The sequence below is a fragment of the Anomaloglossus baeobatrachus genome, chromosome 1 (genome assembly GCF_048569485.1).
Source record: "Anomaloglossus baeobatrachus isolate aAnoBae1 chromosome 1, aAnoBae1.hap1, whole genome shotgun sequence".
NCBI classification, from domain to species: Eukaryota; Metazoa; Chordata; class Amphibia; order Anura; family Aromobatidae; genus Anomaloglossus; species Anomaloglossus baeobatrachus.
In genome coordinates, this window is record NC_134353.1 from 848,385,879 (window position 1) to 848,402,928 (window position 17,050).

The 17,050-nt window shown below is 45.7% G+C and overlaps 1 protein-coding gene across 1 annotated transcript in view; it reads right to left on the reverse strand.

Annotated features, from left to right (window-relative positions):
* Positions 1 to 367: 367 nt before the first annotated feature.
* MCCC2 (methylcrotonyl-CoA carboxylase subunit 2) overlaps positions 368 to 17,050 on the reverse strand; it is a 115,232-nt gene continuing 98,549 nt past the window's right edge. The window contains exons 14-15 of the mRNA XM_075326965.1: positions 7,350 to 7,435; positions 368 to 580 (exon numbers count right to left, since the gene is read on the reverse strand). Of these exons, the coding sequence (XP_075183080.1) occupies positions 463 to 580; positions 7,350 to 7,435 (204 nt within the window). The 3' untranslated portion in view covers positions 368 to 462. The remainder of the gene's footprint in view (positions 581 to 7,349; positions 7,436 to 17,050) is intronic.

The window sequence follows — 17,050 nt, forward strand, 5'->3', positions numbered from 1 at the left end:
GCCTTCAAAAGGTCATCAACTTATAGCGACAGGGATAATAAAACTGCAGAAATGACCAATTATGTACAATGAACCCCTAGAGCAGCTGTATATAACATATGATTATACTAGATATAAACTCTTCAAAATCTTCCTCAAAGATGCTTCTGATGTGCCAGGTACAGAACTAAAATGATTATTTTATTTCTAAAACTGCTCCATAATTTTTGCACCTATATGACATCAACCAATAGATAAGTACTAGTCTACTCATAGCTGTCAACAGGTTGAAAAGGCAAGATATTGTGTATTGGTCCTTTTAGTTGCTCAAAAACATGTCAGAAGTTCAAACTGCCTGTAAACACAGATAATAAATGCCATCAAAGACCATTGTATAAAATTTTTTTATTTTACATAAGAGGATAGATTAGAAAGGTCACATTGAAAAATTTGATGTAGTGAGCACAATGATTCTGGAGTCGATCACATTCTGAAAACGCCAAACTGAGTCTTCTGAGTTGGAGCATTCAGCGCTGCACTGAGACTCATCCCTAGAACCAATCTGGTGTCAGCAGGATCAATAATCCCATCATCCCACAACCTGTGGATACAAGAAAAAGATTATATCATTAAGAAAACAGGGAAAAGAAAGTTAAAGGTGTTGTCCACTACTTGGACAACCTCTGTTCATTCCCCATGTTTGCCCCCATTGAAAGAGGGAAAGAAAAACAAAAACCTTGCAGATAAATTATTTTGTATTTACATATAGTTTCTCTGATAATTAATCTTATTTAATTAGTAAAAACATTTAATTTGGTTCTCAATTCTTGAACAGAAGAAGAAATGGAATCCAACTAGTGGAAGGCAACAGTTTGCTAGTTTGAAAAAGTGAGAAATGCCCCGAGAACAGGGGAGCCCATCCAATCACCCAGAAGACCTAATACATATATCCTGGGATAGGGCTGTATTTTTGTATGTTATGTATAAGATACATTTTGATAGTGTTTGAGATTCACGCAAATAATTTGAGCGTTAACTCCCATATGTCATCTCATTGTTCCTCAGAGGACAGACATCTTGTTCCAAGTTCATTTTAACCCTTTCGCGTCAGACCCTGTTTTTGCCTTTGTCACCCGGCCAATTTCTTCATTTCTGACCAAAGTCACTTTGACAGGTTATAACTCTGGAACGCTTCAACGGATCCTGGTGATTCTGACATTGTTTTTTCGTGACATATTGTACTTCAGGATGGGGGTAAAATGAAGACGATATCTTTTGCGTTTATTTGTGAAAACAATGGAAATTTGGCGAAAGTTTTGAAAAGTTTGCAATTTTGAAACTTTACATTTTTATGCCCGTAAACCAGAAAGTTATGTTACATAAAATAGTTACTAAATGACATTTCCCACATGTCTCCTTTACATCAGCACAATTTTGAAACATAACTTTTTTTGTTAGAAGGGGTCAAAGTTCATCGGCAAGTTCTCATTTTCCCAACAAAATTTACAAAACCATCTTATTATGGATCACATTTTAAGTAACTTTGAGAGGCCTGGGTGACAGAAAATACCCAAAAGTGACACCAGTCTGAAAATTGCACCCCTCACGCTGCTCAAAACCACATCCAAGAAGTTTAATAACCCTTTAGGTTCTTCACAGGAACCAAAGCAATGTGGAATAAAACAAATGACAATTTTATTTTTTCATGGTGGCTCAGTGGTTAGCACTGCAGTCTTGTAGCGCTGAAGTCATTGGTTCAAATCCCACCAAGGAAAACTATGTTCTCCCCGTGTTTGCATGGGTTTCATTCAGGTACTCCGGTTTCCTCCCACAATTAAAAAATATACTGATAGGGACCTTAGATTGTGAGCCCCAATGGGGACAGTGTTGCTGATTTATGTAAAGCGCTGTGGAATGAATAGTACTATATAAATGAATAAATATATTATTCCCATAAAAATGTTACTTTAGCCTCAAATTTTGTATTTTCACAAGGGTAACAGGAGAAAATACACCATAAAATGTATTGTGCAATTTCTCCTGAGTACACAGATACCTCATATGTGGAAGAAATCAATTGTTTGGGCGCACGGCAGGGCTCAAAAGGGAAGGAGCGCCATTAGAATTTTTGCAAGCAAAACTGGCTAGAATCGTTAGCAGACACCATGTTGCATTTTGGAGACCCACCGAGGTGCCTAAAAAGTGGCACTCCTCCACAAGTGACCCTATTTTGGAAACTAGACCTCTCAAGGAATATATATAAATGTTTTGGGAACACCTTGAACCTTCTGGAACTTTACAGACGTTTATAATATTAACCCATGAAAATAAAAATAATACATTTTTACCACAAAATTGTTACTTCAACCAGGTGGCTTTTTTTTCAAGGGTAATAGGAAAAAAATGCACAATAAAATTTATAGTGCAATTTCTTCTGAGTACATAGATACCTCATATGTGGTGAAATTTCACTATTTGAGTGCATGGCAGGGCTTCGGAAGGGAAGGAGCGCAAAGCACAGCAGAAGCCGACGTTTATATACCGTCGGCGGTCTAAAGTGCTTAACTTATATTTTTTGTTTTGCAGATGAGAAGATTAAAGTTGTTTACTGTATTGAATATTAAAACACTAGTAATTGCAGTCATGACAAATTAATCTATAATAAAATTATTTTCCATGGCTATCCTTGACAGTCTAATGGCACTGTTGCATGTCTTACTTTTACCAGTATTTACAATCATCTATGAAGGCATTGTGAAATATTTAGTGCATGGACTGTTCCAGAAATCCTCAGAAATAAAAGTCTATTCTTTAATTTAATGAAATTGATCATCAGCTCATATGGAGAAAGGTAGGAGTGATAAATGCTTTCAGGACAGGAGGCTCCTAATGACTCCCATAAATTCAGGATGTTCAATCAGTGTAATCTATTAGAATGTAATCTAATTTGATTTACAATTAAAAGAAATGAAAACACCTGGAATGAAAAGAAAAGTAATAGAACTGGATTGCATTATCTATTACCATTCCCCTTTGGTCTTGGCGTGCTAACATAATACTTGACAACAAACCATAAAGTACCGTCATGCCTTCTGCTCATTGCTTATGAAATAACAACATCTATTATTTGTAAGTATTTATTTAATCAGTTCATCCATCTATGGCTGCCATTTCCCCATCTCGGACTTGTCTTGCATCACATAATTGTAGAACATTAAGAAGATGGACTTTATATTTTCTATGAATTTCATGAATTACTTCTCTTAACTCCGGAGTTCACCCAAACCATAAAACAAACTAACATTTTCTTCAGATAAGAAATGGCGGCAACTCACTGGTAGATATTAACGGCAAATTTATTGCACAAACTGCAGCATTGTTACAGCATAACCGGGGAGGGGGGAGTGCAGGGGCGCCGGATGACGGCCGTTTCGCACCGTAATAGGTGCTTCCACAGGTCCCAATTCGGACCTGTAGAAGCACCTGTTACGGTGCGAAACGGCCGACGTCCCTGCACTCCCCCCTCCCCGGTTATGCTGTAACAATGCTGCAGTTTGTGCAATAAATTTGCCGTTAATATCTACCAGTGAGTTGCAGCCATTCCTTCTCATCTGAAGTTCATATTGGATTCCTGCACTTTGGCAGAGCACCACGGGGATCGGCTGGAGATCCATGATCCACATGAAAACCACAGACTTGTGAGTACACACCTGGGCTTGCAGTGCCTAGCCTTTCCTTTCTATTACTGTTTGCATAAACTAACATTTTCTGTTGTGTCATACAAGACCGATTACCAATACTTTCTACTGTAATACCATAGAAAATGCAAGGGCAGCATGGTGGCTCTGTGGGGTCCTGGGTTCAAATCTCAAAAAGGACCATATCTGCAAGGAGTTTATAATGTTCACTTTGACGAAAAAAGGGGATGGCACCTCCTGTCCGTGTGACAACAAGATATTGGGGTGCACTTTAGGTTCCAAAGCCATAAAGTGAAAGATAGACAAGGCACTCCCAAAATGCTTTGCATGAAAATTTATTTATGTGCTTTAGAACGTTTTCGGTCCTATTTGGACCTTCATCAGTAGCACATATGTAGTGAATAAGGTGCACATGGGCTGTCAGGCGCGGATTCCACCGCTGCATGGGGGCTGCCATCCCCCATGCAGCGGTGGAATCCGCGCCTGACAGCCCATGTGCACCTTATTCACTACATATGTGCTACTGATGAAGGTCCAAATAGGACCGAAAACGTTCTAAAGCACATAAATAAATTTTCATGCAAAGCATTTTGGGAGTGCCTTGTCTATCTTTCATATAATGTTCACTTTGTGATTGTGTGGGTTTCCTTTGGGGGTTCTCTAGTTTCCTCCCACATTCCGAAGACATACAGATAGGGAATCTAGATTGTCCCCATTGGGGCTCAGTTATGATAATCTCTGGAAAGTGCTGCAGGATATGATCGTGCTATATGCAATGCATAATAAACATGCGGGATTACCAATAACAATAATATTGTGCATTAATTCCTAGCGACATGTGACAAAGATGTATGGTGTATGCAGGAGCTCAAGAGCTTAGTCCACTACAAACTGGGCAGATGCGGTCTGTATTACACAGTCAGCATCTGCCTGTAACAGCAGTGACTGGAACGAGCTCTGATTGCTGCAGTTTGACCTTTAAAATGCTTCTATCAATCACCGACAGTGGAATTTAAATGGCTCGTTTGCTGGCACATGCCTGCCTGATTGTGGGGAGCTGAAGCCTGCAATATACAGCAGGATACAGTATAATCAATCAATTGAAAAAAAGACATAAAAATGTACACACACACACACACACACACACACACACACACACACACACACACACACACACAGTGTGTTTAAATCCTCCATGCTTTTTTCTCCCCCATTAACAAAAAATAAAAAACCTTAAATATATTTGGTAACATTGGATCAGTAAAAGTTCGGTCTATCAAAACCTAACATTATTTAAACAGCGGGGCAAAGTCTAAAGAAATTAAGTGCCAGAATTACCACATTTTTGTAGCTGCACTGTCCCCAAAAAATGCAATAAAAAAACAAACATTCAAAACGTGCCCCAAAATGGCATCAAAACTACAGCTCCGTGCATAAAAAAAAAAATAGAGCCTCACATGTAGGTGCACAGTGTCCGGCTTACAGTCTATTAGTGACACCCATACTTTTCGATTAGGCAGGCTGCCCAGCACTGTATGTGCACCACACAAGTAAATGGCTTGCTATACAGGCCTTTTGGTGTGCAATTTTAGTATTACGCAATCACCCCCTCCATGTGTGACAGTGTGTGAGTGGTTGCGACATCAGTGTTTTGCACCTGTTGCCTCCATCTTTATTAAGGGGTTTTGCTGCATCCTGTCAGTGCATTAGATTCTGTGGCCTGGGCAGGTAAACACTGTTGCACAAGGGTGCAATACAGTGATGCGTTTCGGTCATAAGAACCAACCTTTCTCAAACCATATCATGGTTAGACATGGTTTGAGAAAAGTTGTTTATGACCGAAACGCGTCACTGTATTGCACTCTGTCTTTTCCTTTATTTCAAGCCATGAATATAAAAAGAAATAGCAAAGATTTGTGCGAGTGCTGATCCTTTTTGCTGAATTTATGTGGAGTCCATCCTGTGATTACGAGCACCACAGAACGGGAAGTGCCCACCTGCTTTGGAATTACCGTATTTTTCGGACTATAAGACACACCGGACCATAAGACGCACCCTGGTTTTAGAGGAGGAAAATAAAATTTTAAGCAAAAAAGTAGTCATGACACACTGTTATGGGGTGAGGATCTGCTGCTGACACTGTAATGGGGGTAATGTCCCCAAATTCTCTACTAAGGTACCCCAGCCTGGTAATGATCCTCCTGTCTTGTGTATATACTATATGTCCCTCATGCTGGTATAGACCCCATCCTGCTATATACCGTCATCCTGGCATATGGCCGCATCCTACTATATACCGCATCCTGCTATATACACCCCCATCCTGCTCATAATATACCCCCATCCTGCTCATAATATACCCCCATCCTGCTCATAATATACCCCCATCCTGCTCATAATATACCCCCATCCTGCTGATACCGTATTACCCCCATCCTGCTCATAATATCCCCCAATCCTGCTCATTATATACCCCCATCCTGCTATATGCCCTCATCCTGCTATACACCCCCATCCTGGCATAAGGCCCGCAATCTGTGGCACATAAAAAAAAATAAACATTCATACGCACCTTACCTCACTCCCTGCAGCATCGCTCCTCCTCCGTCTGTGTCAGCAGCAGCGCTGGAGTGTGGAGCCGGCCACGATCCCTGCAGCACCGTGTTGTCCTCCTATCTGTGCCGGCGGCGGCTGCGTGTGGACACGTGCGCACAGCTATGACGTCATCGCTGTGCGCACCGCTAATCTCCGCACAGCCGCCGCCGGCACAGACAGGAGGACATCGCGGTGCTGCAGGGGTCGTGGCCGGTGAGTTATACTGATTAATTGCACCCCGCGCTGATGATGGTGCACAGGGGGCAGTGAATACAGCAGCACATGATCACTCCAGGCTGTAGTTGACAGGGGTGATCATGCGGGCAGGCTGTTTAATATGCACGCATTCCCCGCCCATCACCCCGCCCACCTATCAGTGCCAGCTTCAGCGCTGAGAGATGATGGGCGGGAGGATGGGCGTGCATATGGAATAAGCGGGTCCATTTGGTCACGGCAGGCTGCTCGTGCCACCGATGACCCACTCCACCGCAGACTTAATTTAAGCCTAATGGTTCGGCCTTCACACCAGTCACTGTTTCTCACGTGGCCCCTCTGGAAAACTAAATTGCATATCCTTGGTATAGATTATTACCTTATCTTTCCAAGTGTAGGCTGGTAACATTCCATGTTTGATTTCTGAAGATATTTTCCCCTTGAAAGTTTTTTTTTCTTATGTAGTTGAATGGATACCCCAATTTAGATGTGAACATTACACAATTCTGTCGTAATGCCATCCATTTGTCAAAGAACAAACTATTGTCTGACCTTCAGACCTGATGTGATTACTACTAGGGATGATCGAATACCTCAAATATTCGGCTTCGCGAATATCCGACAAATAGGTCGCCGCCATGCGAATATTCGATGTGCGTTGTAAGTCAATGGGAAGCCCGAATAATTTAGACTAGTTGATATTCGGGTTTCCCATAGACTTACATTGCGCATCGAATATACACGAATAGTGGCGACCTATTCGGCAAATATTCGCGAAGCCGAATATTTGAGGTATTCGATCATCCCTAATTACTACCTTTGGTTGCTGTACCTTGTGGGGTCTGGTTTTATAGATCATCTCACCTGGCGCTGGAGTAGTATGGGTTGCCTTCCTCTTCAAAGCGCTTTATTATTGGAGCTTTAAGAGCAGCTTCTTCCTCCTCTGAAAACTGATAACACAATATAATGAAAAACTGAAATTAATGTTAGAATAGAATTATAAAAAAACAACAGAACAGCGCAGAAGAACTTAACAAGGCCCGGTCACCTCCCTTACACGTCTCCTTTAGTAAATACAAGTTCAAATACATACAAGGCCTCGAACCGCTCTAGTGATGGAAAATTACAAAAATGATAGTTGTCAAAAAAATGTACCGCAAACCCAATTTTGTTTTCATTTACAAAAGTCATGAATTTTTTAAAACACAAAGTTTGGTATCGCCATAATTGTACTGACCGGAAGAAACATTCGGCTAGTTGATAGGTTTTACAACACTATAAACTCCGTAAAAACAAACCCCCAAAAAGTGGCAGAATTGCTTTTCCTCTACTCCCCTCCTACTCATTTCACTAGTCCTGGAATTTTTTTTCAACTTTATATGGTAACATTTTGTGTTCAAAAGTACAACTTGTCCCTTAAAACCAATCCCTCTTATGGCTATATGAATGGAAAGTAAAATAACTTCTGACTCTTGGAAAAAGAAAAATCAAAGTGTAAACCCCCCTAAAATTGGCCATGGAGGGAAGGTGTTAAAATGAGCATTTTTATATCAGGGTTTCAGAGTTATTCTGCTATGGGATTACAAAGTAAATACTCCAATTTCAACAGGCCTAAACAATCCATTAATGAAAGATGCTTCTATTATGAAATCTAGTGACAGATTGGGTGACGAGCTTTCATAAATAAGAGAAGGAGAAAAAATGTTTGATGCCGTACAGCGCACACCCGCAGGGCAAACAATTACAATATAAAGCAGCCATGCAGACATTTGTACATTATTTATCATTGTAAATAATAAAATTAGTGCACGAAATGACATTACTGTCACAGGTTGACAAACCAGGGTGACATTTCATGGCAGATTTTAATAACAAGGAGACAACTTAGAATTTCAGCTATAGATAAAACAATAATGATCACGCTCTCATGGTAGAAAATATTCATAGCGAGAAGAACTTATACATTATCTTGTCTTCAAGAAAGTAATATTACTTCATGTATCCAGGTGAGTGCAATAGAGTTATATTATCAGAGATCATCCTTTTAAAATGTCACCCATATGGCTATAGCCCCCGGCAGACTGCTGACTTGTGGAGCCATTGGCTCCCCGCTTGGCCACCAACTCCGGCAGGCAGCAGACGGCTTCCAGCTTGCGGCCTGTTAGAAGCAGATGCCTTACAGAAGACGTCGGATGGCACAATGACATCACGGCTAGCCTGAATTGTGTATAAGAGTTTGGATTTTTCATTTTGTGCCCGGGAGTTGGGGTTGGAAGGTGCTGTGGGGGCCATTATACTGTATACAGGGTGGTGTGAAGGCACTCATTCTGTATATAGGGGAGCTGTAGCGTCATCATATTGTTTATAGGGAGCTGTTGGGGCCCATCACACTAAATGGGGGCTGCATATTTCCCCATTATAGGATTTATTATTATGACTGTGGTCCATGTACTTGTTATCGTATATTCTATTTATTATACTGAGTATATTTGTTAGGCCGGTGTCACACTTGCGATTACCTCTATGCAGCCGACCCGCTCCTGTGAGCAGCGTATGAGTTCGTGACGGGTGATGCACCGCGAAACTCGCGTGAGATATACGCAAGGCAATCGCAAGTGGGACACCGGCCTTATACGGAGATGTTTTTATAGGACCAGATTCTTGTTTATTGCTGGATAGTCTGCATATTGTATGGCACTGGCACTTACAAGTCCTTTGTGCTAATACGCCATTTCATTTTAAAAAGTACTCTTCTTATGTGATACATTTTTGGCAGAAGGGGGTAGAAGGTTACCTTATTGTGGGTAATTATTACTTATTGCTGTCTATTGGCTTTTAAAGGTGTACATTTGTATAATACAATTATTTGAATTTATAGAGATCCCCTTTACACTTATTTTTTTTTTTTCTTTTTGTCTTAAATAGGTTGTCTCCTACTTTTACATAGGTGGCCTATCCTTAGGATAGGTCATCAATGTCTGATCAGTCGGGGGCTGACACCCGGTACCCCCGCTGATCATCCCGGTACCGGCGGAGGCAGCTGTAAATGCTCTGTTCCAGAACTGCCTCATCTTCTGACAGTGGCCGCGGCCGGGTACTGCACATCCGCCTCCTATTGATCTGAATGGGAGGCAGATTGCAGTACCCGGCCACGTCCGCAATCAGAAGACTGAGCAGATCAGGGAACTGAGCATGTCCAGCTGCCTGCTGCTGCCGGGTCCAAGGACAGCTGATCATCGAGGTTGCAGGGTGTCGGACCGGCCGATCAGACACTGATGACTAATCCTAAGAATAGGCCATCTATGTAAAGTAGGAGACAACCCCCTTTAAATAGTTAATCACTATGTATTAGGTTGATTTCCTTAATAGCAATACCCTCTTAGTTTGCATTTTTCTATAGAAAGTTCGCTTTTTTTTACATTTTTTCAGTTAAGGGTGCTTTACACACTGCGACATCGCTAACGATATATCGTCGGGGTCACGTCGTTAGTGACGCACATCCGTCACAGTTCGCAACATTGCAGCGTGTGACACCAAGAAGTGACGATCAAAGAGCGCAAAAACGTGAAAACGTTGCTCGTTGACACGTCGTTCATTTCCTTAATATTGCTGCGGCTGCAGGTACAATGTTCGTTGTTCCTGCGGCACCACACATCGCTATGTGTGACACTGCAGGAACGACGAACATCTCCTTACCTGCATCCGCCGGCAATGTGGAAGGAAGAAGGTGGGCGGCATCTTCCGGCCGGTCATCTCCGCCCCTCCTCTGCTATTGGACGGCTGCTGTGTGACATCGCTGTGACGCCGAACGAACCGCCCCCTTAGAAAGGAGGCGGATCGCTGGCCAGAGCGACATCGCAGGGAAGGTAAGTCCAGGTGACGGGTGTTAGCGATATTGTGAGTCACGGGCAGCGATTTGCCCGTGTCGCACAACCGACGGGGGCGGGTACGCTCGCTAGCGATACCGATATCGCAGCGTGTATAGTACCCTTTAGCCAATAAAAAGGCATCAACCACTGAGGACTCAAACTGTAATATTTTTCATGGTAGTTCTGAAACCAATATTAGTAATACTGCAACTATACGTGCCCAGGTACTCTGTAAATCAGAATGACTCTTAAGGTGGCTTTACACACTGCAACATCGCAAACGACATCGCTGTAACGTCACCGGTTTTGTGACGTTATAGCGACCTCCCCAGCGACATTGCAGTGTGTGAAACACATCAGCGACCTGGCCCCTGCTGTGAAGTTGTGATCGCTACAAATCGTTCAGGACCATTCTTTGGTCCTTTGTTTCCCGCTGTGCAGCAAAGTTTTAGTGTGTAAAGGGGACTTTACAGCGACTTCGTTAGCGACTTCCCTTTCAAAAAGCTGCTTTACAACGTCCCCAATGACTAGCTAGGTCGTTCTGCAGGTCCGGATCGCTGTTGCGTCGTTGGCCAGGTTTGCCTGTTTGACAGCTCACCAGAGACTTTGTAGCGATCCCGGCCAGGTTGGGATCGCTGGTGGGATCGCTAGAAAGTTTCAGTGTGTAAAGGGGCCTTTACGAAACGTTATCAGCAGTAGAAAGCTGAAGACAAAAGAATTAGCTACAGACAGTAAACCCTGCTGTCATTAAGCTAGAATGAACAGGTAATTGAAAAGGTTTTTCCAATCAATAATAAAACACAAAGAATAAAAATATTTAAAACCGGCTGTGAGCAGATGGGGAAAGTAAGACGAATATTAGTTTTCAGCAGCTAACACATAATAAACCTGTATTTTTGTTTATTTTAGTTGCAAGCAACTTCTCATATTACCATACAATGGGGATGACTCACGCTGCAAGTGACGTGCTGAGAGATGGGCCCCAATTTCAAGAGGCAGGACGCATGTGTCTAGTGCAAGATTAATACAATGTGTACGGAATATTGGATTATACAACAATGTACATCATACTGGAGGCCGAATAAGAAAAATTAATTTCCTTTTTCTGTATACTGAGGGGAGCATGTATTCAGCTCGTGTACAGTTTAAAGGGAAGGTGTCGCGTTTTTTTATTTTTGTATTAAAAATAGTGATTATGAAATAAAGTATTTCTAATACAAAATGAAAATCGCAGCTTATTTAGTTTTTATGTAATTCTTATTTTACTGGAGGCACTGGGGGCTGCCATGCTGGATTTGCTGTCTGTGTAACGACAGTAACTCCTTCCTTTATGGCAGCCCCTGTGCACAGACTCTGATAGTCGGGCTCAGACCCCATGAAGTACGTTACAGTGGCCGTCTGCTGTGACCTGGATGCGCCCCCTGGGCTGTCCAGGACACAGCAGAGGGAGGAGTTCAGCGCCATTACTGTGGAGCTCACAGCGTGTGCTGTTTGCTCCACTTTACCCCTGTCACCTGCCGGGATGTGTGAGTAAGGGCCGCCTCCCCTCCCCTCCCCTCGTTACTGTCTCTGATGACATCCCATCTCCCCAGCCCCTGCTCTGCCCCAGCTACTGACGCCGCCCCTCCCCCCCCGCCGTTACCGTCTCCAATGACACTCCCCTCCCTCAGTTCTCCCAAGTCCCCGCTCTGCCCGCCGCCACGTGTGTGTGTGTGTGTGAGTATATATAGCACAAGGTCCCCATCAGGGGTGATTGTGTGTGTGTGTATATAGCACAAGGTCCCCATCAGGGGTGATTGTGTGTGTGTGTATATAGCACAAGGTCCCCATCAGGGGTGATTGTGTGTATGTGTGTGTATATAGCACAAGGTCCCCATCAGGGGTGATTGTGTGTGTGTGTGGTGTGTATATAGCACAAGGTCCCCATCAGGGGTGATTGTGTGTGTGTGTATATAGCACAAGGTCCCCATCAGGGGCGATTGCGTGTGTGTGTGTGTATATAGCACAAGGTCCCCATCAGGGGTGATTGTGTGTGAAGTGTGTGTATAGTACAAGGTCCCCATCAGGGGTGATTGTGTGTGTGTGTATAGCACAAGGTCCCCATCAGGGGTGTGTGTGTGTGTGTGTGTGTGTGTGCGTGCGTGTGTGTGTATAGCACAAGGTCCCCATCAGGGGTGATTGTGTGTGTGTGTGTGTATATAGCACAAGGTCCCCATCAGGGGTGATTGTGTGTGTGTGTGTGTGTGTATATAGCACAAGGTCCCCATCAGGGGTGATTGTGTGTGTATAGCACAAGGTCCCCATCAGGGGTGATTGTGTGTGTGTGTGTGTGTGTGTGTGTGTGTGTGTGTGTGTATGTATAGCGCAAGGTCCCCATCAGGGGTGATTGTGTGTGTCTGTATATAGCACAAGGTCCCCATCAGGGGTGATTGTGTATGTGTGTGTGTGTGTGTGTGTGTGTGTGTGTGTGTGTGTGTGTGTGTGTGTATATATATAGCACAAGGTCCCCATCAGGGGTGATTGTGAGTGTGTGTGTAGCACAAGGTCCCCATCAGGGGTGATTGTGTGTGTGTCTGTATATAGCACAAGGTCCCCATCAGGGGTGATTGTGTGTGTGTGTGTATATAGCACAAGGTCCCCATCAGGGGTGATTGCGTGTGTGTGTGTGTATATAGCACAAGGTCCCCATCAGGGGTGATTGTGTGTGTGTGTGTGTATAGCACAAGGTCCCCATCAGGGGTGATTGTGTGTGTGTCTGTATATAGCACAAGGTCCCCATCAGGGGTGATTGTGTGTGTGTGTGTGTGTGTATATATAGCACAAGGTCCCCATCAGGGGTGATTGTGTGTGTGTGTGTGTATAGCACAAGGTCCCCATCAGGGGTGATTGTGTGTGTGTGTGTGTGTGTGTGTGTGTGTATATAGCACAAGGTCCCCATCAGGGGTGATTGTGTGTGTGTGGTGTGTATATAGCACAAGGTCCCCATCAGGGGTGATTGTGTGTGTGTGTGTATATAGCACAAGGTCCCCATCAGGGGCGATTGCGTGTGTGTGTGTGTATATAGCACAAGGTCCCCATCAGGGGTGATTGCGTGTGTGTGTGTGTATATAGCACAAGGTCCCCATCAGGGGTGATTGTGTGTGTATATAGCACAAGGTCCCCATCAGGGGTGATTGTGTGTGTGCGTGTGTGTATAGCACAAGGTCCCCATCAGGGGTGTGTGTGTGTGTGTGTGTGTGTGTGTGTGCGTGCGTGCGTGCGTGTGTGTGTATAGCACAAGGTCCCCATCAGGGGTGATTGTGTGTGTGTGTGTGTATATAGCACAAGGTCCCCATCAGGGGTGATTGTGTGTGTATAGCACAAGGTCCCCATCAGGGGTGATTGTGTGTGTGTGTGTGTGTGTGTGTGTGTGTGTGTGTATAGCGCAAGGTCCCCATCAGGGGTGATTGTGTGTGTGTCTGTATATAGCACAAGGTCCCCATCAGGGGTGATTGTGTATGTGTGTGTGTGTGTGTGTGTGTGTATATATAGCACAAGGTCCCCATCAGGGGTGATTGTGTGTGTGTGTGTGTATATATAGCACAAGGTCCCCATCAGGGGTGATTGTGTGTGTGTGTGTGTGTGTATATAGCACAAGGTCCCCATCAGGGGTGAGTGTGTGTGTGTGTGTGTGTGTATATAGCACAAGGTCCCCATCAGGGGTGATTGTGTGTGTGTGTGTGTGTGTGTGTGTGTGTGTGTGTGTGTTGTGAGACTGTGACCGGGGTTATCTATGACGGCCGGTATGTCTCGCCCCGGTTGTGCTCACTCCATGATAGAAAGTAAATCCACTCTAGGGTTAATGCTGTTTCCCTACAGGCTGAAGGAAGGGTTAAATAGAATCAGGAACAAGGGCAGGGGTGCCGGGTGTGGGGGAGTGAACAGAACTCCCTGAGCTCTCTGCTGGAGAGGCACATGTATATTGTTGTGGACTTTTGTTTGGACATTAAAACCGTGTGCTGTGAACCTTAATGCCTGGATCCCGTGTCTTCTGCTGCGCAGCCGACCGTGCTACCTCACATATGGTGGAGAATCGGCGGGCATGACAGCCGGTGAGGTGTAGCATCCATCTCTGGTGACCCAGCAGCACATGTCCTGGATTCGAGCGGCTATACTACAGCCCAAACCCGGCGACGCCATGGAGGACATACTAAGGCAGCAGCAACAGACTAATGCACAGCTACAAGAGGCTAATGCACAGCAGCAACAGACCAATGCACACCTGCTCCGGGCGTTGGAACGTCAGCAGCAATCCTTGCAAGCGCAGGACAAAAGGCACCAAGAACAGCTGGTTCAGGCCAATACACGTCAGCAGCAAGCCTTGCAATTGCAGGAACAAAGACATCAAGAACAGATGGTTCTCCTGGCCAAGTCGATCCGTGCCGGACCGGCAGCAACAACCCCGGGACCGGGTGACGACGGCAGCGTCCGGAAAGCGGTGAGACAAGCGTTGCAAAAGAGGACCCCGGGGGATGATGTGGAAGCGTTTCTGGCGGTGTTTGAGCGGGTGGCCGAGCGGGAAAAGCTGCCGACCCCCCAGTGGGCTGAGGTATTGTCGCCCTATCTGACGGGGGAACCCCAAAAAGCGTACCTGGACCTCTGTACCGAGGACGCCATTGACTATGCGACCCTGAAAGCCGAAATACTGGCTCGGTTGGGGGTGAATACCTATGTACGGGCTCAGCGGGTAAATCAGTGGTTCTATGAGGAAGCCAAACCCGTACGCTCCCAGGCCTATGACTTGTTGCATCTTGTAAAAAAGTGGTTGCAGCCTGACACTCTGAGCCCGGCGCAAATGGTGGAAAGGGTAGTAGTTGATCGTTTTGTGCGCACTTTACCCGTCATCGTACAACGGTGGGTAGGACAGGGTGACCCGAGTACCCTCGACCAATTAGTGTCCCTGGTAGAGCGGCATGTGGCTACGCAGGACTTGATACGGGACACTGAGACTTTGCGTACCGCCCGTCGGTCCGGCCCCTCCAAGCCTAGGGCCAAGGACCCACCGCCGACAACGGTGCAGGAGTCCCCTACCGTCCCGTCTGAGGCAGCGCCCGCTGTTCCTGAGGTCCGGAAGGTTCTGTACCCTAAACGACAACCCGTCAAGGGGGTTTCCTTCCCTATTAGATGTTGGCGGTGCCAGCGGGTGGGACATATGGAAGCCCAGTGTCCACTCACCACGGAGCCCATGGATTGTGGGGTTACCCGGCGAGGTTCAATGTATGCTCAGGTGGTGTGTACCGCTGACCTGGTCTCCCCAGAGACGGAGCCCCACTTGTGCCAAATACAGGTGAATGGATGTCCGGTTACAGGATTGGTGGATTCCGGAAGCTTAGTGACCCTTGTGCGATCCACCTTGAGGGCTAAAGTAAAGGCCACAGGACGTACCGTGGTGGTGGTTTGCATACATGGGGACCGCCGAGACTATCCCACGGGGATTGTCACCATCACAGCACCTTGCGGTCAGGTGCAACATGAGGTGGGACTTCTTAACACTCTTCCTTATGACGTGATCCTAGGAAGGGATCTGCCCTATTTTTGGACTTTATGGAAGGGACCCCCTAAGTCTCCTCAGATATTGGTCAGTCCGGGACCTGAGCCCTACAATCCTGAATCCGGGACACCTGCCATAGGGGTCCCCATGATAGGGACAGAATGTGAACCCGATAGGTCGCCCCTAGAGGTATTGGCAGGAGAGGCTGAGACGGTCGAACCCATCCCGGAGTTGGAGGCATCCCCGGATACGTTTGGGACAGCCCAACTCCAGGACCCTACGTTAATACATGCCCGGAGTCGGGTGACAGTAGTTGACGGGGTGGCACAGCTGCCCGGTGCCCAGGTAAGGTACCCCCATTTCGCTCTTAAGCAGGATTTACTCTACCGGGTAGATGAAATACGGGGCGTGGGGGTAGAACAGTTGGTGGTGCCCCAGCCGCATCGCCGGCGGGTCCTCGACTTGGCTCATAAACACCTGATGAGTGGCCACCTTGGGGTCAAGAAAACGCAGGAGCGAATATTGCAAAGGTTCTATTGGCCCGGGGTCTTTGGGGAGGTAAAACGGTTCTGCGAAACCTGCCCGGAGTGTCAGCTTACCGCACCCCTGACCCATTTTCGCAGTCCGTTGGTACCGTTACCCATTATAGAAGTCCCTTTTGAACGGATAGAGATGGATCTGGTGGGGCCCCTCGTAAAGTCCGCTCGAGGGCACCAACACATCCTAGTGATCGTTGACTATGCCACCCGGTATCCCGAGGCGATACCTCTCAGACATACTGCAGCAAAGCTTATAGCTCGGGAGTTGTTTGCTGTGTTCTGCCGGGTGGGATTGCCCAAGGAGATCCTTACGGATCAGGGGACCCCATTCATGTCTAAAGTGACCAAAGAGCTATGCCGGCTACTCCAGATCAAGCAGTTGCGTACGTCTGTGTATCATCCTCAAACGGACGGTTTAGTCGAGCGTTTCAATAAAACCCTGAAAACCATGCTAAAAAGGGTGATTTCAAAAGACGGGAAAGACTGGGATATGATGCTTCCCTATTTGATGTTTGCCATCCGAGAGGTGCCACAGGCATCCACGGGGTTTTCGCCTTTTGAATTGTTATACGGGCGACATCCCCGGGGATTGTTGGACCTGGCAAAGGAAACATGGGAGCAAGAGCC